The sequence below is a fragment of the Mobula birostris genome, chromosome 24 (assembly GCF_030028105.1).
Source record: "Mobula birostris isolate sMobBir1 chromosome 24, sMobBir1.hap1, whole genome shotgun sequence".
NCBI classification, from domain to species: Eukaryota; Metazoa; Chordata; class Chondrichthyes; order Myliobatiformes; family Myliobatidae; genus Mobula; species Mobula birostris.
The window spans coordinates 3093438-3115191 of NC_092393.1; the positions used below are offsets into that span (position 1 = coordinate 3093438).

General features: G+C 42.4%; 1 protein-coding gene across 4 annotated transcripts in view; it reads left to right on the forward strand.

Annotated features, from left to right (window-relative positions):
- The window catches only part of mycbpap (mycbp associated protein), a 183191-nt gene that overhangs the window by 110281 nt on the left and 51156 nt on the right, over positions 1–21754 (forward strand). For 3 of the 4 annotated variants that reach the window (XM_072242040.1, XM_072242039.1, XM_072242041.1), the window contains exons 11-15: positions 804–996; positions 1853–2040; positions 6012–6158; positions 13969–14253; positions 21398–21522. In XM_072242040.1, coding sequence (XP_072098141.1) covers positions 804–996; positions 1853–2040; positions 6012–6158; positions 13969–14253; positions 21398–21522 — 938 coding nt within the window. Of the gene's footprint in view, positions 1–803; positions 997–1852; positions 2041–6011; positions 6159–13968; positions 14254–21397; positions 21527–21754 lie in introns of all 4 variants that reach the window. The other variant, XM_072242042.1, reaches the window with a different exon arrangement.

Here is a 21754-nt window from a genome sequence, read left to right on the forward strand (position 1 = left end):
CCAACAGCTTTCCCACCACAGACGTAAGGCTCACTGGTCTATAATTACCTGGACTATCCCTTCTACCTTTTTTGAACAAGGGGACAACATTTACCTCTCTCCAATCTTCCGGTACCATTCCCGTGGACAACAAGGACAAAGATCCTAGCCAGTTTTTATTTCTTCAATTGGGTTCTTTTGGTTTTTTTGTTTTCTGGCTACCTGTGAGCAAACAAATCAAGGTTGCATAATTTATACATTCTTTGATAATAAATTGAATCTTGATCTTGAGGTTTATATCACTAATGTCATGAAATTTGTTGTTTAGTGGCAGCAGTACAGTGCAATACACTATTTATTACAAGCTACAACAAGAATATTAAAAGGTAATAGTGCAAAAGACAGCAAAGTGATAAGGTAGTGTTTATGGGCTTCAGAAATCTGATGGTGGAGGGGAAGAAACTGTTTCTCAAAGTTGAGTGTATGTTTTCAGTTCCTGTACCTCCTCCCCAATGGTAGAAATGAGAAGAGGGAGAAGGCATCATCCTGGATGGTCACGGCTCTTCATGAGGAATGCTTATTCCTTGATGCATCGCCTTCTCAAGTGGAGGATGGTTGATTCTGGACTACACTCCCTAAGTGGGTGGGGGAGACAGGGACTCAACATTTAAAAGTATGTACATGAATCACCATGACAGAGAGGAACAACTGTTGGCAAAGGGTTAGCAAGTACCAGATGGTTAGCATAGCCATAGTGGGCAGAAGTCCATCCTGTGCCGTGTGATTCTCTGCTACACAGCCATCATGTTTTACTATTTCTCCAGGACGAGGTTGGTATGATTGTCCGACTCACATTTGAAGCAATGGCCGGTGATAGGGCCAGCTCTTGTCTGGAGCTGGTAAATAATGGGACTACTGTCATCTACTATAAATGGAAGCGTCTACCTGAGCCAGAACATTGTGTGAAGCCCCCAAGTGACACTAGGATACCACGATTCTACTTCAATATCAGTTCAGGTATGCACTGATTATCACCAGTGGTGATTCAGATCTGTACCTGCCTTCAGTCCTCCGTTTCTAACCGGCTCTGAAGTGCTTAAGGCGGCTTTATAGAGAAAAATCATCTGTTTATCTCCACCATACCATGGAAGATATCCTTTTAGAGTTACAGAGCCATATAACAAACACAAATCCTTGGCCCACCATATCACTGCCAGCCATCAACTACCATTTATACTATATCCATTTACCAGAATTTGGTCTGTAACTTTCTCTACACTGGTGAGCCAAATGCACGTCTGAATACTTCTTTAATGTTGTGAGACTACCTGCCTCCACCATTCTTTTCGACAAAGCTTTTCAGATTTTAGCCACTGTCTCACATCCCTTCAAAACATTATCAAATCCTATGTGCATTCTGCTTGTTGGTACCTGTGGGGGGAAAAAAAATTATAACTGTCTTTAAACACATCTATTAGGTCATCTCCAAACTTTCTTTGCTCCAAGAAAAACAAATACAGCCTATCCAGTCTTTCCCCATAACTAAGATCCATTAGAACTGCTGTCTGATTGCTCCAGTGGCCTGGCTGTAATCCTGACCTTGGGTACTGCCTCTGGAGTTTGTACATTGTCACTGGGTTTCTTACAGCACTCTGCTTCTCCCACATCCCACTGACCCACAAGTTGGTAAAGACTGATCACAAGGTCCCTCTATTCCCAGATACTCCCAAGGCTCTGCCATTCATTGTCCTATCCCTAAAGCACCTCCCAAAATGCAGCACTTAAGTTGCAAATATTTTACCAAATAATTGATACTTGTTGATTCAAATTGCACAATTCTTGATTACTTCTGTATGCTTTCCTCTTTTCTAAGGAAAGATTCTTCCTGGAGAGACTATTAACTTGCCATTCACCTTTAAGTCACCAAATGCTGGGATCTTCACTGATCTCTGGGAGTTCTGTGCCCACCCAGTGCTGTTGGCAGGGGCATCTTTACAGGTGGCACTGTGGGGTGTGGCTGTCTTTGCAGACAGGAATGAAGGAGCACGACAACAGTTACAGGTCAGTAACATGCTGGAAATTCACCGGCTGTTGGCTGTGTGATAAAGTATTGAAGTACTGAAGTCAGGAAGAATTTGCATTCATCAGCCACTTGTTATACTCTCAGGTCATCCCAAGGTCTAACAGCCAGTGAAATATTTCTGAACTGTTGTCATTAACCTGCTGCAACTTACTAGGTCATGGTACTTCATCAACAAGTAACCAACATGAAAGATGTGGCACCGCACCTCACAGCACCAAGGACCCAAGTTTGATTCCGACCTCGAGCTCTGTGTGTAGTTTACCCAATCTCCCTGCAAATTCAAAGGTTTCCCCTCAGGGCTCTGATTTTCTCCAACTTCCAAAGATAGTTAGGACAGAAATGACCAACTTAAATTGCCCTTTGTGTGACTGGTGTATTATAGAGTCATAGGGTCTTAATTGTGTCGATATTCTTATGGTGTTTTTGTGCAGGAGGTCAGGGGTTTGGGGTGGGGGGTGTCAATGTTCTTGTTGTGTTTTAGTTAGGTTTTTTTTGTGTGGAGAAGAGATGTCTGGGGGCTGATATTCTTGTTATATTTCATGCAGGAATGGAGGGGGTTTAAGGGGCTGATATTCTTGTTGCATTGTGTGGGAGAGAAGGGTTTAGGGGGCACTATTCTTGCTGCATTTTTGTATGGGGAGGGAGATCGGGGCAGTTGATGATCATGTTGCCTTTCTTGTGCGGAGGGGTGGGTTTGCTGTTTCTCTTTGAACTTACATGGGTTTTCCTTGTTTCATGGCCATATAGAGAAAAACCTCTCTACATACTTCGATAATAAATGAGCCTTTGAACGCCACCACATTCAATCTTATTGCCCATTACATTAATCCTATTTGCCTGCATTAGAAGTGTATCCCTCTATGCATTGCCTACATAAATGTCTGTCTAAATGCCTCATATAGTGTTTCTATTGGATATTACCAGCTTTCTCAGCACATTCCAGATTTCAAACTACTCTGTATAAATATTTAAACGCAAACAACAGGAATTCTGCAGATGCTGGAAATTCAAGCAACACACATCAAAGTTGCTGGTGAATGCAGCAGGCCAGGCAGCATCTGTAGGAAGAGGTGCAGTCGACGTTTCAGGCCGAGACCCTTCGTCAGGACTTTGATGTGTGTTGCTGTATAAATATTTACCTTCAAGAGTCTCTTTAAATTGCATACCTTGTACCCCAAAATCTGTGTCATCTTGTTTTTGATATCTCTATTATGTCACCATTAAGCCTCCTTCACTCAAGGGAAAACAAGCCCAGCCTCCAAGTGGTCACAATAACCCAATCGTCCAGTCTGGGCAGCATACTGCTGAATCACTTCTGCACTCTCTCCAATTCAAGCACATCCTTTCTATGGCATGGTAACCAGAACTGTACTCAAGTTGCAGCACAGCCAGTGTTTTGTAAAGTTGCAACATAATATCCCAACTCTTATATTCTATGTCCAACTTATGAAATCAAGCGTGCCGTATGCCTTCCTCACTATCAACCTGTGCCACTTCCAGGGAACTTTTGTCTTGAATCCCTGGGTCTCCTTGTTCATCAAAGGTTCAAAAGGTTCAGCATTCCTTCATTCCTCAGGAGATGAGCCCCGGTCATATTGAACGGTGGGGCTGGCTTGAGGGGCCAAGTGGCCTACTCCTGCTCCTGTTTTATGTAACTGGGTAAGAGGAACTCCAATGTTTTTAAAACTCATTTTTCAAATGTTATTGCCACTAAAAGCACCTTTGGAGGATTGTGGTCATACATTGTTTAAGTTTGTACAACAAGACTGTTAAATTGGGGCTACTCCTCCTTCCTCACACCATCTGGGTATCTAAACAACCGGTTGAAGTGAGGCAGACATTCACATGCATGATTGACGTGGGTGGAAGAGTGTTCTACCTTCTGTTGCATCATTTTCCTTAATTCTTCCCCAGTTTATAGGACTATTTCCCCCGAATCCTGGGCAAAACAAATGTGGTATTCCCAGATCCCTCTGTTGTATCACACTCCTTAGTGCAACTTAGTCCTACTGTTCACTGTGCAAGTCCGCCCCTGGTTTGTCTTCCCAAAGTGCACTTGTCTGCTTTAAATCCTGTCTCCCACTTCTCTGCCCATTTTTTTCAAGCTGGCCCAGATCCCACTACAAGCTTTGATATCCTGACGTCCACAAATTTGCTGATCCATTTTACCACATTATCATCCAGATCATTGAGGTACACTCAGCGACCACTTTATTCAATGTCTCCCGAGTGTATATTCATGGTCTTCTGCTGCTGTAGCCCATCCACTTCAAGGTTCAATATGCTGAGCATTCAGACATGCTTTTCTGCTCACTGCTGTTGTAACATGTGGTTATTTGAGTTACTGTCAGCTTGAACCAGTCTGGCCTTTCTCCTCTGACCTCTCTCATTAAACAAAGCATTCTCACCCACAGAACTGCTGCTCACTGGATGTTTCTGTTTTTCACCCCATTCTCTGTAAACTCTAGAGACTGTGGATATCCCAGGAGGTCAACAGCTTCTGAGGTACTCACACCATCCCACCAACAATCATTCTACAGTTAGTTACTTAGATTGTATTTCTTCCCCATTCTGATGTTTGGTCTGAACAACAACTGAACTTCTTGACCATCTCGGTAAACTTTTATGCATTGAGTTACTGCCACATGATTGGGCAATTAGAATTTTGCATTAAAGGGCAAGTGTACCTAGAAAAGTGGCCACTGCGTGTAGATGACAAACAACAACAGATCCCTGTGGCACTCCACTAGTCTCAGGCCTCTGGTCAGAGAGGCAACTATCTATACCCACTCTGGCTTCTCCCATGAAGGCAATGTTGAGTCCAATTTATGGCCTCATCCTGAATGCCAGGCAAATGAACCTTCTTGGCCAAGCTTCCTTGCGGGATCTCATCAGTGGACTTGCTAAAGTCCACATAGACAATAACCACTGCCTTTCCTTGGTAACCTCCTCAGAAAACTCTGCAAGATTGGTTAGACATGACCGTTCTACACACAAAACCATGTTGACTATCCCTAATCAGTCCTTGTCTATTCAAACACTTGTATATTCAGTTCCTTAGAATAATTTCCAAGAACTTGTTCAATACTGACATCAAGCTCACCAGCCTGAAAAGGCTTATTCTTAGAGCCTTTCTTAAAGAACCACATTAGCCATCCTCCAATCCTCTGGCATCTCACCCATGGGCAAGGATGTTTTAAGTACCTCTGCTAGGGCCCCTGCAATTTCTGCACTAGTCTCCCACAAGGTCCAAGGAGCACCTTGTCAAATCTTGAGGTATTATCCACCCAATTTGCCTCAAGTCAGCAAACTCCTTCTGCTCTGTAATCTGTATACATTGTTGGTGTTTTGTCTCAGTTCTCTAATTGTCCACCCCCCCCCCAGTAAATACAGATGCAAAAAAAATGTTCCAGATCTCCACATCTCTTTCAGCTCCATGCATAGATGGCCACACTGATCTTCAAGAGGACCAATCTTATCTCTTACTAAACTTTTGCTCAAAATATAACCAAGAAGCCCTTGGGATTATCCTTCTCCTTCTCTGTTAGAGCAGCCTCAAGCTTTCTTTTAGTCCAGTTGAGTAATTTTATATAGGTCAGCACATCATCATGGGCCAAAGAGCCCATACTGGGCTGCATGTTCTATGAAACATATCACTGGGAGGACCACATTAATATTTGACATAAAAATTACACAAGATATGTGAAGCTGTTGAATGACCTTATTTGGAGATTTAATGTTTTTGAAAATCATAGAAGTTTTTAAATTATAGAATAGGTGTTTTGTTACATTAAATTAAGTTTTTCCAATTATGAGACACTTGCTTTGTTAGTTTCTATATGATAATGAATTGTTACTTAGTTAGTTGAAGTTGAAGATAGGGGTATCCTATCCCTCAAGACGGTTCTCCAGCCACTTTGAATCTAATGCTCTGCTTCTAATGCTTCAGCAAGAACTTGAAGAGAAGGGGAAGATAGCCATTGTTGAACATGTCCTTGATGAGGTGGTAGCCGGTGTGCACACGCCACAGCGTTCCCAATCTCCTCTTGGAATTTCACTCACTGAAGAAGAAATATTTAAGAAAAAGAACCCCAAGGTAAGGATTTGGTAGGAGAAAAATGAAAATCAATGGATTCAGGATAAGCAGGATTTAACTTTCTTAACTTGTGAGTACAGAAACTTCCAATCATAAATAAAGGGTATTCAGAAGAACCAGCACAAACTATCAGGAACCATAAGAATTTTAAAAACGACTCTGCCCCTGCACCCGCCCCCCGCTCCCCCCCCCCCCCGCCAACGGCACTTACCTGGAAATGGGAATGGAACTTGTTTACTATTGTCACATATATTGAGGTATAATGAAAAGCTCGTCTTTCATACTGTTCAAACAGATCAATACATTACACAGTGCATTAAGGTAATGAGAGGTAAAATCAGAATAAAGTGCAACGGCTACAATACCCAAGCCAGAAATGGAGATGTTATGATGTGGCCCTTGCATGCTGAGTTTCACTGGCATGGTCCGAGGGGTGACTGGGCCCAAAGTGGCATCATCCTGCTCTCCTTCAGCCAAACCAGACTGGCAGCTGATGTGTTGCCAACTGTGAAACGTACAAGATATTTACAGTCTTTGAAGTGACTCTAACATTCAGTCATTAAAAAAGCTATAATATTGAAGTGCTTAAAATTTGAGATTTTTAAAATGTTAGATACATTTAACCAAAAGCATTAAAGCACTAATCTAATCCTTTTTAAACCCTTTGCTGCTTAAATCCTTTTCTCACTTTGAAGTCAGTGAGATCTTGCTGTTGGATTCAGGAGGCAACCTCTTCAATTGCAGCAAAATTGGTCTCGCAGGTCAGCCTTTTGAATTTGCCAGTGCTGCCTGATGGTCCGGGACCTACGTCAGTTACAGTGGCTGGATGTGAATAGTGCCTTTCAAACCTTCCAGCAAATGCTGGCACAATACACCCACACTTCCATGCATATTACCGCCTTTGCAGCTACTTTGAGCCTTTTCTAATGTTTCTAATAGCTAGTATGTTGTCGTGAACAGATAAAGGTCAGAGCACGACAGCACTAGAACAGGCCTCTGCCCATCTAACCCATACTGAACTGTTATTCTGCCTAGTCCCAGCAACCCACACACCCTCTACACCCCTCCCATCCATGTATTTATTCAAACTTCACTTTGATTTTGCAATTGAACCCACATCCGCAACTTTTGCTGGCAGCTCATTCCACTATTCTGATTGAAGTTGTTCCTCCTCAGGTTCCCCGTAAATATTTCACTTCTTATGCTTACCTCATGTCCTCTAGTTCCAGTATCACACAACCTCAGCAGAAGAAGCCTGCTTGCATTTGCCTTATCTATATGCCTCTATTTTTGTACACCTCTATCAAATGGCTGTCATCATTATGACCCCTTGTTCTGCTGTGAGGAAAAGTTTATGGCTGTCCACTCTATTAATGCCTCTTATTTTGTACACCTCAATCAAGTCCCCTCTATTCCTCCTCCATTCCAAAGAGAGAAGCCCAGCTCACATAACCCATGTTCATAAGACATACCCTTTAGTCCAGGTAGCATCCAGGTAAATCTCTTCTGCAACCCCTCTAAAGCTTCCACAACCTTCCTCTAATGGAGGTAACTAGAACTGAACACAACATTCTAGGTGTGCTCTAGCCAGGGTTTAATGGGCTGCAACATTATCCTGCGGCTCTTGAACTCAATCCCCAGACTAATGAAGGCCAACACACCATATGCCTTCTTAACAACCCTATGAACTTGCACAGCAACTATGAGGGATCTATGGACATCAAGATCTCCATAGATCTCCACACTGCCAAGAATCCTGCCATTAACCTACCACAGCTCCACCTGCCTTAATGTCATCTGTAAACTTTGTCATTTATCAAAATCACAAAGGAGGATCCCAGAACAGATCCCTGTGGAGCACTACTGGTCATCAAGCCCCAGGCAGAATACACTCCACCTACTTGGTGGAACTTAGGGAGTTATATAGAGACCTCTGAACAGTAGCCAGGATGTGGGCTACAAATTAAAATGTGAGATAGAAAAGGCATGTCAAAAGGGCAATGTTATGATAGTCATGGGGATTTCAATATTCAGGTGAATTGGCAAAAATCAGGTTGGTGCTGGATCCCAAGAGGGAGAACTTGGAGAATGGCTACCAGATGGCTTTTCAGAGCAGCTTGTGGTTGAGGACACAAGGGGATTAGCTATTCTGAATTGGGTCTTGTATAATGAACCAGATTTGATTAGGGAGCTCAAGGTAAAGGAACCCTTAGGAACCAGTGATCATCATATGATAGAATTCACCCTACAATTTGAGGGGGAGAAGCTTAAAAAAAAAAAATCAGATGTCAGTATTACAGTGGAGTAAAGGGAATTAAAAAGGGATGAGAAGGGAGTTGGCCAAAGTTACTTGGAAGGGGACACTAGCAAGGATGACAATAGAACAACATTGGCTGGAGTTTTGGGAGCAATTTGGAAATTACAGGATAGGTACATCCCAAAGACTAGTGGAGTATTCTAAAGGGAGGATGAGGCATCATGGCTGACAATTCAAAGAGAGGATATATATATATATATATATATATATATATATATATATATATATATATATAGCAAAAATTAGTAGGAAGATAGAGGATTGGGAAGCTTTTAAAAAACCTGACAGAAGGTAAATATAAAAGCCATAAGAAGGGAAAAGATGAATGACGAAGGTAAGCTAGCCAATAATATTAGAGAATACCAAAAAGATTTATCAGATATATAAGAGTAAAAGAGAGGTGATAGTAGATATTGGACCACTGGAAAATGACTTTGGAGAGCTAGTAATGGGGACAAGAAAATGGTGGATGAACTGATAAGTACCTTGTGTCAGTCTTCACCATGTAAGACACTAGCTATATGCCAGAAGTTCAAGAGTGTGAAAGGGCAAAAGTGAATGCAGTTCCTGTGATGAGGGAGAAGGTGCTTGGGAAGCTGAAAGATCTGACGGTAGATAAATCTGAGAGATAGCTGAAGAAATTATGGAGGCATTAGTAATGATCTTTCAAGAGTTAGTAGATTCTGGTATGGTTCCAGAGGACTAGAAAATTACAAATGTCACGCCACTCTTCAAGAAGGGAGAAAGGAAATTATAGGCCAGTTAGCATGACCTCAGTGGTTGGGAAGATGTTAGAGTCAATTGTTAAGGACGAGTTCGAGGTACTTGAAGGCATATGATAAAATGGGCCAAAGTCACAAGGGGAAAATGGTGCCTAACTAACCTGTTGGAATTCTTTGAGGAAATAACAAGCAGGGTAGACAAAGGAGACAAAGTGGATGTTGTGTACTTATTTTTTCATGAGGCCTTTGAGAAGATGCCACATGGCAAGATAAGAGCCTGTGGTATTACAGGAAAGATACTAGCATGTGTAAAGCATTGGCTTATTGACAGGAGACAAAGACTGGGAATAAAAGGAGCCTTTTCTGATTGGCTGCCAGTGATTAGTCATATTCCACTGGGGTCAGTGTTCTGACTGCTTCTTGTTATATTGTATATCAGTACTTGGATGCCGGAATTGATAGCTTTGTGGCCAGGTTTGCGGACGATACGAAGATAGGTGGAGGGACAGGTAGTGTGGAGGAAGCAGGGAGGCTGAAGAAGAATTTGGACAAATTAGAAAAATGGACAAGAAGTGGCAGATGGAAAACAGTGCTGAGAAATATATGGTCATGCACTTTGGTAGAAGGAATAGAAGCATAGACTACTTTCTAAATGGTGAGAAAGTTCAAAAATCCAAGATTCCCTAAAGGTTAACTTGTGGATTAAGTTGGTTATGAGGAAGGCAAAGGCAATGTTAGCATTCATTTCATAGTCATAGTCATACTTTATTGATCCCGAGGGAAATTGCAGGAGCTGTAAAGTTTGATGGCCACAAGCAGGAATGACTTCCTATGACGCTCTGTGTTGCATCTCGGTGGAATGAGTCTCTGGCTGAATGTACTCCTGTGCCCAACCAGTACATTATGTAGTGGATGGGAGACATTGTCCAAGATGGCATGCAACTTAGACAGCATCCGCTTTTCAGACACCACCGTGAGAGAGTCCAGTTCCATCCCCACAACATCACTGGCCTTACGAATGAGTTTGTTGATTCTGTTGGTGTCTGCTACCCTCAGCCTGCTGCCCCAGCACACAACAGCAAACATGATAGCACTGGCCACCACAGACTCGTAGAACATCCTCAGCATCATCCAGCAGATTTGATTAGAATATAAAAGCAAGATGCAATGCTGAGGCTTTATAAGGCACTCGTTAGGCCTAACTTGGTGTATTGTGAGTAGTTTTGCGTCCCTTATTTAAGAAAGGATGTGCTAACAGTTGAGAGGGTTCAGAGGAGGTTCACGAGAATGATTCCAGCAATGAAAGGGTTATCATACAAGGAGCACCTATACTCACTGGAATTCAGAAGAACGAGGTGGGGGTGGGGTGGAATCTCATTGAAACCTATCAAATGATGAAAGACCCAGATATAGAGGATATGGAAAGGATGTTTCCTGTAGTGGGCATTTCTAGAATCTGAGGTCAGTGTCTCAGAATAGAATGGAGATGAGGAGGAATTTCTGTGGCCAGAGCATGTTGATTCTGTGGAATTTGTTGCTACAGGCATCTGTGGAGGCCAGGTCACTGGGTGTAATTAAGGAGGAGGTTGATAGGTTATTGATTTGTCAGGGTGTGAAAGGATACAGGAAGAAGGCAGGAGAATGGGGTTAAGAGGAAAGTGGATGAGCCATGATGAAATGGCAGAGAAAACTGAATGGGCTGAATGGCCTATTTTCACACCTGTGTCTTATGGCATTGTGGTCTTGCCCTCTGCTTTCTATGGGCAAGCCAATTCTGGATCCACTCAGCCAAGTTTCCCTGCTCCTGATGGCTCCTAATTTTCTGTATCAGCCTACCATGGGGAACCTTATGAAACACATTACTGAATCAGAAAATTTGCAGATGACACTAAAATTGGGGGTGTGGTAGACAGTTTAAAAAAAAACATCAAAGCTTGCAGCAGAATCTTGACCAACTAGGAAAATGAGCTGAAAGACGGCAGATGAAATTTAATGCAAAAAAGTGTGAGGTGTTGTACTTTGGTAGAACCAACCAGGGTAGGTCTTACACAATTAGTATTTGAGTATTGAGGAGCATGATAAAACAGAGAAATCTGGAAATACAGATCCATAATTCCCTGAAAGTGGCATCACAGTAGCAGAGTGGTTAGCAAAACACCCGGATGCAATTCCCACCTCTGCAAGGAGTTTATATGTTCTCCCTGTGACAGCATGTGTGTTCCCCAGCAGCTCCAGTTTCCTCCCAAAGGCATACTGGTTGGTCATTGTGATTAGGCTAGGATTAAATCAGGGGATTGCTGAGCACCATGGTTCAAAAGGCCAGAACAGTCTATTCCACACTAGATCTCTATAAATACATACATAAATAAATAGCATCATAAGGAAAGCTTTTGGAATAATTACTCACCCCATTCAAGTCAGCATTTAGTAGATGCACCTTTGGCAGCAATTATAAGTTTTTTTTCACCAGTGGCTTTCTCTCTGCCTCTCTCCTATAAAGCTGTAAATGCACACAGGCAAAAGTTGTTGAATACACAGTCTCTGCCATTTCAGCCACTAAAGCTTGTAATTCATCCAGAGTTGTCATAGGTCTTCATGGAGTAGTTTTTACCAGGATACCTCCCAGATACAGGGGTATTTTTACTACAATCAATTGAAACACCTTGACTGCACACAGGTGATCTCCATTTAACTAATTATGTGACTTCTAAAACCACTTGGCTGCCCCAGTGAACATTTGTTGTGACACAACAAAAGGGAGTGAATACTTATGCAATCAATTATGTTCTGTTTTATATTTGTAATTAATTTAGATCAGTTTGTGGAGATCTGTTTTCACTTCGACACGAAAAAAGCCATATGAACGACCATGATTCAATGGTGTAAAACAATAAAACATGAAAATTTCTGGGGTTGGGGGGTGAATACTTTTTATAGGCGCTGCAGGTACCAGTGACATAGGTAGGAAGAGGGACAAGGTTCTCCAAAGTGAGTTCAGGGAGTTCGGTGCTAAGTTAAAGGGCCGGACATCCAAGAATGCTACTTGTGCCAAATTTAGTTTTAAATTTAGATAACTTTGTAGAGATCTGTTATAAAACATGAAAACTTCCAAGAGGGGTGAATACTTTTTATCGGCACTGTACATGGATGGGGGGGTGTATGGAGGGCTATGGTCCGATGCGAGTCAGTGGGACTAGGCGGATTAATAGTCCAAGGGGCCTTTCTGTGCTGTAGGGTTCTATGACTCTAAAATCCATATACACTACATCCACTGCTCTACCTTCATCTGTGTTCTTTGTCACATCCTCAAAGAATTCAATCACGTTTATTTGGCATGACCTGCCCCTCACAAATTCACGCTGACTATCTCTGTCAGACTATGCTCCTTCAAATGCTCATAAATCCTGCACCTAAGAATCTTTTCCAATAATTTGCCCACCTCTGAAGTAAGACTCACTGTTCTATAATTCCCAGGATTATCTTTACTCCCCTTCCTGAACAAAGGAATAATACTTGCCACCCTCCAGTTATCTGGTACTACTCTTGCGAGGACACAAAAATCATTGCCAAGAGTAGAGCAATCTTTTCCCTCACTTCTCATAGTAACCTGAGGTACATATATCCTGTCAGGCCCCAGGGATTTGCCCATGTTAATGTTTTACAAATGTTCCAGCACATCCTCTTGTTCATAATTCAACATAACTTGATTAGTAAGGGTGTCAAGGGTCTTGTCACAAACTTTTAGCAATCTGAGCTCAATTCTGGCTCTGGGCACTCTTACATTCTCCCTGTGGCCATGAGAGATTTCCCAGGTTCTGTGGTTTTCTACACCATTCCAAAGATATTTTGGGTTGGTAGTTTAATTGGCTGCTGCAATTGTTTGGTGATGGGAGAAGCAGGGCTTGTGGGAACGAACAGGTTGCAAGGAGGTTACATATATTAGTATATAATATATAATATATTGTTTGTCATATATATTAATGATCTGGGTGATGGGGTGGTAAATTGGATTAGTAAGTATGCAGGTGATACTAAGACAGGTGGCGTTGTGGATAATGAAGTAGGTTTTCAAAGCTTGCAGAGAGATTTAGGCCAGTTAGAAGAGTGGGCTGAAAGATGGCAGATGGAGTTTAATGCCGAAAAATGTGAGGTGCTACATTTTGGTAGGACTAATCAAAATAGGACATACATGGTAAATGGTGGGGCATTGAAGAATGCAGTAGAACAGAGGAATCTAGGAATAATGGTGCATAGTTCCCTGAAGGTGGAGTCTCATGTGGATAGGGTGGTGAAGAAAGCTTTTGGTATGCTGGCCTTTATAAATCAGAGCATTGAGTATTGGAGTTGGGATGTAATGTTGAAATTGTATAAAGCATTGGTAAGGCCAAATTTGAAGTATTGGTACAGTTCTGGTCACCGAATTATAGGAAAGATGTTAATAAAATTGAGAGAGTGCAGAGGAGATTTACTAAAATGTTGCCTGGGTTTCATCTCCTAAATTACAGAGAAAGGTTAAACAGACTAGGTCTTTATTCTTTGGAGCATAGAAGGTTGAGGGGGGACTAGAAGGGCCGAGATGGCCTGTTTCCGTGCTGTAATTGTTATATGGTTATATGGACGTCAGTGAGAGAACAGGATTGTTGAGGGTGCTGTAATAAGTAAAAGTTCATCATCACCATAACTAACTTTGCTCATTCTGCGACTTTCACTGCACAAGGGCAGTTGCTGGGGAATTTAGGTGATTATTAATTAATTATTTTCTGCTCTGTAGCTGCACTACAGGTATGAAATAGTACAAAGTCTTAAGGAATTATGGAACGAGTGCTTTGTGAAAAGTAAGGGTGAAAAAGAAGCCGAAGGTGAAAGCCAGCATGGCGATGTGAACATTCCTTCTATCAAGAAACCCTCCAAGGGCGCAGTCTATTCCCCCAGCATGAGCTTTCAGCGTTCAGAACCTGTGGAGAATGTTAAGGCCCCTGATGAGGACTCACCATTCAAAGTTCAAACTGTTGAGTCAGAACCCCAGTGGGATCTATCAGTTATTTCTCTTAGACAGGTACAATTTTTTTGTCGTTATTGTGAATTGGCAGTGATTTTGATTTAAGTACAATATGATATAACCTTCTATATAGAGCTTAGGAATGTTATGAGAGCTCTTCTAATTTATTCTGTGAAAGTGGTAGTTGGGATTTGCTTGCCCTGAGGTTTTGGAATTATCGGCCAAAAGAGGAAGGGGGTGGTGATGATGGTTAGGCTCCACAGACTGTTGGGACTTTATGGCAGTTCAGCAGCATTTTGCTGGTATTGCTCATGAATTACAAGAGATTCTCAGCCAATGCTTTATCCTAGGTTCCCACAGTCGTGATTTGTGAGCAGCCTATGTCTCTGAATGGTTTTACAGTATTATATTTTCATCTTTCTCCCTTCAAAGCAATGGAGGCTGCTGTAAGCATTATGCGACAGTCCTTCTTCTCTGGTATTATAATCAAGAACAGCAATAATGCACATGCCTTATTTGCTACAGTTGATAAGCACACACATCCCTTGTATCAGTAGCACCTGAACTTCTACCTACAAAGTCATGTAGCGATCTTGCGTTCTTTTTTACTGACAAAATTCAGAAGATTAGACATGCTCTCAGTGCCTGCATCAGGCCAGAAGTTAATGTCATCCTACCATTCACTTAGAACTAATTTAGTTAAGATGACACAATTTAAATCGATTGACTATAAAGCTCTAGAGGAAATTGTGCTACACCTGAAATCCTCCTCCTGTTCCCTTGACATTTTACCTACAACCTTTTTTAAAAATGTTTTTAGTTGCATGGCACCAGACATTCTACAAATAGTCAGCGCTTTTCTTCTATCAGGCTGCCTCCCAAAAGGCCTGAAAACTGCAATTATTGAGCCCCTTTTAAAAAAGACTACAGGCCTAATAACTACAGGTTTAATAACTACAGGCCTATATCAAACTTACCATGTTTAAGTAAAATCATTGAGTTGCTGTTTATCAGCAACTTAGCAGCTTTTTGGCACTAAGCAACTGTATGGATGTTTTCCAGTCTGGATTTCAACAACACCACAGCATTCAGACTGCTCTGGTCAGGGTTTTAAATGACATTTGCTTCAACCATGATGATGCTAAAATTTCAGTTTTTGTTTTACTGGATCTTAGTGCTGCTTTTGAGACTTGGGATTTATATACGTGTCATCAAGTGACTAAGGTCCCATACAATGTTTCAGAAAGGACAGGGAGGGAGGCAAACGAGGTGGGGGAATGCCACTGTTGATCAGAGATAATGTCACGGCTGCAGAAAAGGAGGAAGATGTGGAGGAATTGACTACGGAGTCTCTGTGGGTGGAAGTTAGGAACAGGAAGGGGTCAATAACTCTACTGGGTGTTTTTTTATAGACCACCCAATAGTAACAGGGACATCGAGGAGCAGATAGGGAGACAGATTCTGGAAAGGTGTAATAATAACAGGGTTGTCATGGTGGGAGATTATAATTTCCCAAATATCGATTAGCATCTCCCTAGAGCAAGGGGTTTAGATGGGGTGGAGTTTGTTAGGTGTGTTCAGGAAGGTTTCCTGACACAATATGTAGATAAGCCCACAAGAGGAGAGACTGTACTTGATCTGGTATTGGGAAATGAGCCTGGTCAGGTGTTACATCTCTCAGTGGGAGAGAATTTGGAGATAGTGGTCACAATTCTATCTCCTTTACCATAACATTGGAGAGGGATAGGAACAGACAAGTTAGAAAAGCATTTAATTGGAGTAAGGGGAAATATGAGGCTATCAGGAAGGACCTTGGAAGCATAAATTGGGAACTGATGTTCTCAGGGAAATGTATGGAAGAAATGTGGTAAGTGTCCAGGGGATACTTGTGTGGAGTTCTGCATAGGTACGTTCCAATGAGACAGGGAAAGCATGGTAAGGTACAGGAACCGTGGTGTACAAAGGCTGTTGTAAATCTAGTCAAGCAGATGGCAGTGCGACGCAGCGCATGCAGCTCTCCGGTGAAATGATATCGTATCTGTTAAATAGGGGCCATGGACAATTCTGATTTGATGAAGACAGACGTGAGAAGCAGAGGAACATCTGGAGAAATTTCTGAAGTGCCTGGTTCGCTGCTGTTGTTACTGTGCGATCGAGAATCTCCGGAGAGTAGGCCCCAAAATCCCCGGCTTTGCCTGCTGCTGGCGACCAAGGCTGAGGTCGAAACGTTCAGACAGAGATGGTGCTGGGTACTCGGTGTCGGAGAGCTGATCAGAGGCTGGAAGTTTTCGGATCGGGCATGGCATGGCAGGGAGAGTTTTCTTCCTTCTCCCGTCTGCATAAGATGTGGGACTTTCGAGAAACTTTGAACTTTTTTGCTGTGCCATGGACTGTTCTTCATCAAGTTATGGTATTGTTGCACTGTTGTAACTATATGTTATAATTATGTGGTTTTGTTAGTTTTTCAGTCTTGGTCTGTCCTGTGTTTTTTTGTGATATCACACTGGAGGAATATTAGATTATGAGGACACGCAGTCCTCTTTTATTGCCATTTAGTCATGCATGCATTAAGAAATGATACAATATTTCCTCCGGTGTGATATCACAAAACACAGGACAGACCAAGACTGAAAAAACTAACAAAACCACATAATTATAACATATAGTTACAACAGTGCGACAATACCATAACTTGATGAAGAAGTCCATGAGCACAGTAAAAAGTTCAAAGTCTCTCAAATGTCCCACATCTCATGCAGATGGGAGAAGGAAGAAAAACTCTCCGTCATGACTGACCACAGTCCGACTCTGAGTCATCCGAAAACTTCGAGCCCTGATCAGCTCTCCAACACCGAGTACTGAGCGCCATCTCTATCCGAATGATTAGACCTCAATCTCAGTCACCAACAGCAGGCAAAGCCAGGGATTTTGAGGCCTTCCTTCCGAAAGATTCCGAATCACGCAGTAACAGCAGCAGCAAACTGGCGTTTCAGAAATTTCTCCAGATGTTCCTCTGTGCTTGCACGTCTGTCTCCATCAAATCAGAATTGTCCACGGCCCCTGATATAATGGATACGATATCATTTTTCACCGGAGGGCTGCGCATGCGCGGCACGCTGCTCTCTCTCCTCCCGCCATTAATATTGTATCATTTCTTAATGCATGCATTACTAAATAACAATTAAAGAGGACTGCGTGTCCTCATAATCTAATCTAATCTGATCTAAAATCTAGAGGATTATAAGGCTAGCAGGAAGGAGTTTAAGAAAGAAATTAGGAGAGCCAGAAGGCCTTGGCGGGCAGGATTAAGGAAAACCCCAAGGCATTCTACAAGTATGTGAAGAAAAAGAGGATAAGATGTGAGAGAATAGGACCAATCAAGTGTGACAGTGGAAAAGTGTGTATGGAACCGGAGGAGATAGCAGAGGTAGTTAATGAATACTTTGCTTCAGTATTCACTACGGAAAAGGATCTTGGCGATTGTAGGGATGACTTACAGCAGACTGAAAAGCTTGAGCATGTAGATATTAAGAAGGAGGATGTGCTGGAGCTTTTGGAAAGTATTGAGTTGGATAAGTCACCAGGACCAAACATGATGTACCGCAGGCTACTGTGGGAGGTGAGGGAGGAGATTGCTGAGCCTCTGGCGATGATCTTTGCATCATCAATAGGGATGGGAGAGGTTCCAGAGGATTGGAGGGTTGCAGATGTTGTTCCCCTATTCATGAAAGGGAGTAGAGATAACCCAGGAAATTATAGACCAGTGAGTCTTACTTCAGTGGTTGGTAAGTTGATGGAGAAGATCCTAAGAGGCAGGATTTATGAACATTTGGAGAGGTATAATATGATTAGGAATAGTCAGCATGGCTTTGTCAAAGGCAGGTCATGCCTTACGAGCCTGATTGAATTTTTTGAGGATGTTACTAATTGATGAAAATAGAGAAGTAGATGTAGTGTATATGGATTTCAGCAATGCATTTGATAAGGTACCCCATGCAAGGCTTATTGAGAAAGTAAGGAGGCACAGGATCCGAGGGGTCCTTACTTTGTGGATCCAGAATTGGCTTGCCCACAGAAGGCGAAGAGTGGTTGTAGATGGGTCATATTCTGCGTGGAGGTTGGTGACCAGTGGTGTGCCTCAGGGATCTGTTCTGGGACCCCTACTCTTTGTGATTTTCATAAATGACCTGGATGAGGTAGTGGAGGGATGGGTTAGTAAATTTGCTGATGTCACAAAGGTTGGGGGTGTTGTGGATAGTGTGGAGGGCTGTCAGAGGTTACAGCGGGACATTGATAGGATGCAAAACTGGGCTGAGAAGTGGCAGATGGAGTTCAACCCAGATAAGTGTGAAGTGGTTCATTTTGGTAGGTCAAATATGATGGCAGAATATAGTATTAATGGCAAGACTCTTGGCAGTGTGGAGGATCAGAGGGATCTTGGGGTTCGAGTCCATAGGACACTCAAAGCTGCTACGCAGGTTGACTCTGTGGTTAAGAAAGCATATGGTGCATTGGCTTTCAACAATCGTGGGATTGAGTTTTGGTGCCAAGAGACAATGTTGCAGCTATATAGGACCCTGGTCAGACGCCACTTGGAGTACTGTGCTCAGTTCTGGTCACCTCACTACAGGAAGGATGTGGAAACCATAGAAAGAGTGCAGAGGAGATTTACAAGGATGTTGTGGATTGGGGAGCATGCCTTATGCTAATAGATTGAGTGAACTCGGCCTTTTCTCCTTGGAGTGACGGAGGATGAGAGGTGACCTGATAGAGGTGTATAAGATGATGAGAGGCTTTGATCTTGTGGATAGTCAGAGGCTTTTTCCCAGGGCTGAAATGGTTGCCACAAGAGGACACAGGTTTAAGGTGCTTGGAAGTAGGTACAGAGGAGATGTCAGGGGTAAGTTTTTTACGCAGAGAGTGGTGAGTGCGTGGAATGGGCTGCTGGCAACGGTGGTGGAGGCAGATGTGATAGGGTCTTTTAAGAGACTCCTGGAAAGGTATATGGAGCTTAGAAAAATAGAGGGCTATGGCTGACCCTCAGTAATTTCTGAGGTAAGGATACTTTCGGTACAGCTTTGGGGGGCTGAAGCGCCTGTAGGTTTTCTATGTTCTAATGACTAAAAAACTGTATTGAACAAATCACCGATTGGATGTGCCAAAATTTCCTCCAGATATAGAAAGAGTAAACAATATAATTGTTTTTGGTGCCAGAAAAGAATGGTTAAAAGTCAGTGCTCACTTAGCGTCCCTGTTGTTACAGTCCACAAAGCAAGCCAGAAACCCTGGTGTTCTGATGGACTCCAACTTAAATTTTAACTGCCACGTTAAGACAATTACAAAGTCAGCCTGCTACAATCTTAAAAATATAGTGAGAGTTAAAGGGCTTATGTCTCAGCAGATCTAGAAAAACTCGTCCATGCATTTATTTTTAGTAGGTTTGACTACAGTAAAGACATTTTCACAGGCCTCTGTAAAGGATCCCTCAGACAGCTGCAGCTCATTCAGAACAGTGCTGCTGGAGTCCTCACTGAGACCAAGAAAGTAGAACACACCACTCCAGTTCTCAGATCACCACACTGGAGGATTGACTTTAAATATTACTACTGGTTTATAAAGCACTGAATGGTCTAGGGCCAAAGTACACCTCCGATTTCTTGCTGCATTATGAATCTTCCCAAGCTCTCAGGTCGTCTGGGGCAGGTCTGCTTACCGTCCCCAGGGTCAAAACTCAACATGGTGAAGCAGCTTTTAGTTACTATGCTCACATAGCTGGAATAACCTTCCAGATTATTTGAAGTCTGCTCCAACTTTAAGCTCTTTTAAATCAAGGCTTATAACTTCTCTTTTCGCTGTAGCTTTTAATTAGAATCTCCTGCACTGTAATTTTTATTTCTTTATTTTTATGTGTAATTTTATCCTCTTTATATTGTCTGAAATTTATGTTTGATTTTTATATCTTGTTTTATGTAAAGTGCTTTGAACTGCCTTGTGTTTGAAAAGTGCTATATAAATAAACTTGCCTTGTCTGAGGCCAGACACTGAAAGGCAGATGACGTTTCAGTATATCAAGCTTTCATCCCATTCCCACAACCCTGTACTGCATGCACTCAGTATGTTTGGATGCTGAGGTGTTGTAAAGACTGGAAGCTGTGCACATATTTTCAGACATCCCACCTCTCCCGGAACTTCCGGGAGTCTCCTGCATATTAATAGTGGCTCCCTGATGCCTGCAAATTATATACAATATCACGGAAATCAATTTTTTTGAGAGTGAGCGAGAGAAAAGCAAGAGAGAGCGCGAGAGTGACCACAAGAGAGAGAGAGAGCGCGAGAGTGACCATGAGAAACAGCGCGCGCGAGAGAGAGAACGAGCGAGCGAGAAAGCGAGAGAGAGCGCGCGAGCAAGAGAGGGAGAGAGAGCGAGCGAGAGAGATAGCAAGCGAGAGCGCTTGAGAGCGTGCGAGTGACCACGCGAGAGAGAGAGAGAGCAAGTGAGAGCGCGCCATGGCAGAGTGTTCCAAAAAAAAATATAAAACATACGTCACCCCAGACTACACTAAAGTGTGCCCCTGCCTAATAGGGGTCAAAATAATGACAGTGTTGCTCGCTGCACTGCTTGCAACAGTGACTTTTCTATTGCCCATGGTGGGTTAAGACTGTAAAAGACATGTTAGGTGAGTTTAACAAGTGTCATTCGTTCATTAGCATAGCTAACGTTATTTAAACTAGCTGGCCAGCTGCTAAGGAGCTACTCTATTGCAGACATCCCACCTCTCCCGGGAGTCTCCCGCAAATTGATGGTGCTACCTCCCTGAAATGAGTTTTTGCAGGGCGGGATGTCTGTATTTTTTGCAGAATTTTGCTTCGCATCATGCTCATAGTGTGATAGCTAAACTTGCACCCCATGCTCTCTTATACGCAGACTAATGCGACTTGGAGAAACAAAAGTTCCAAAAGAACAATGCAACTCTGACCAAACTGCATCTGTTGTGCTCCTGATTTCCTCTCAGGAACTTCCTTTAAAGTTATATTGTCAGTGATTTACAGGCCAACCCTGTTGCTGCAAGTTCCCTCTACTTTAAATTGGGCAGATTTGACACCAGGTCAACCAGTATAATTGAAAGAAGGGTAGAAATTTGCTCTGATTTAGAGTTTTTGATAAAAGCCTCTGATTATTTGTACGGTGTTTTTATGTCAGGCTGTGCTATCACTGCTGGAAGATGAGCATCTGAAAGAGAAGGCCTTGGAACATCTGAACCTGAAGGTGCTGGAGCTCTCCGTGGCCCCAATCAAAATGCAAGAGGACACTTTTTACAAGATGGTGTAGGTGCCTTCCACTCCATTCTATTTTCCTTTTTTTTGGCAATGTTAAACCTTCAATGAAATTAATATTTATGGAAACAATGAATAGAATAGGTTTATTTTGATAAATATTTCAATTTATTTTTGTTTTTCAGAGAACCATGACATGAACAATACACATTGGCCAATTTGGTCAGTGCTGGCAAAAAGAGAATTAATTAGACTAACTTACTTCACAGTCTTGGTCCGTAGT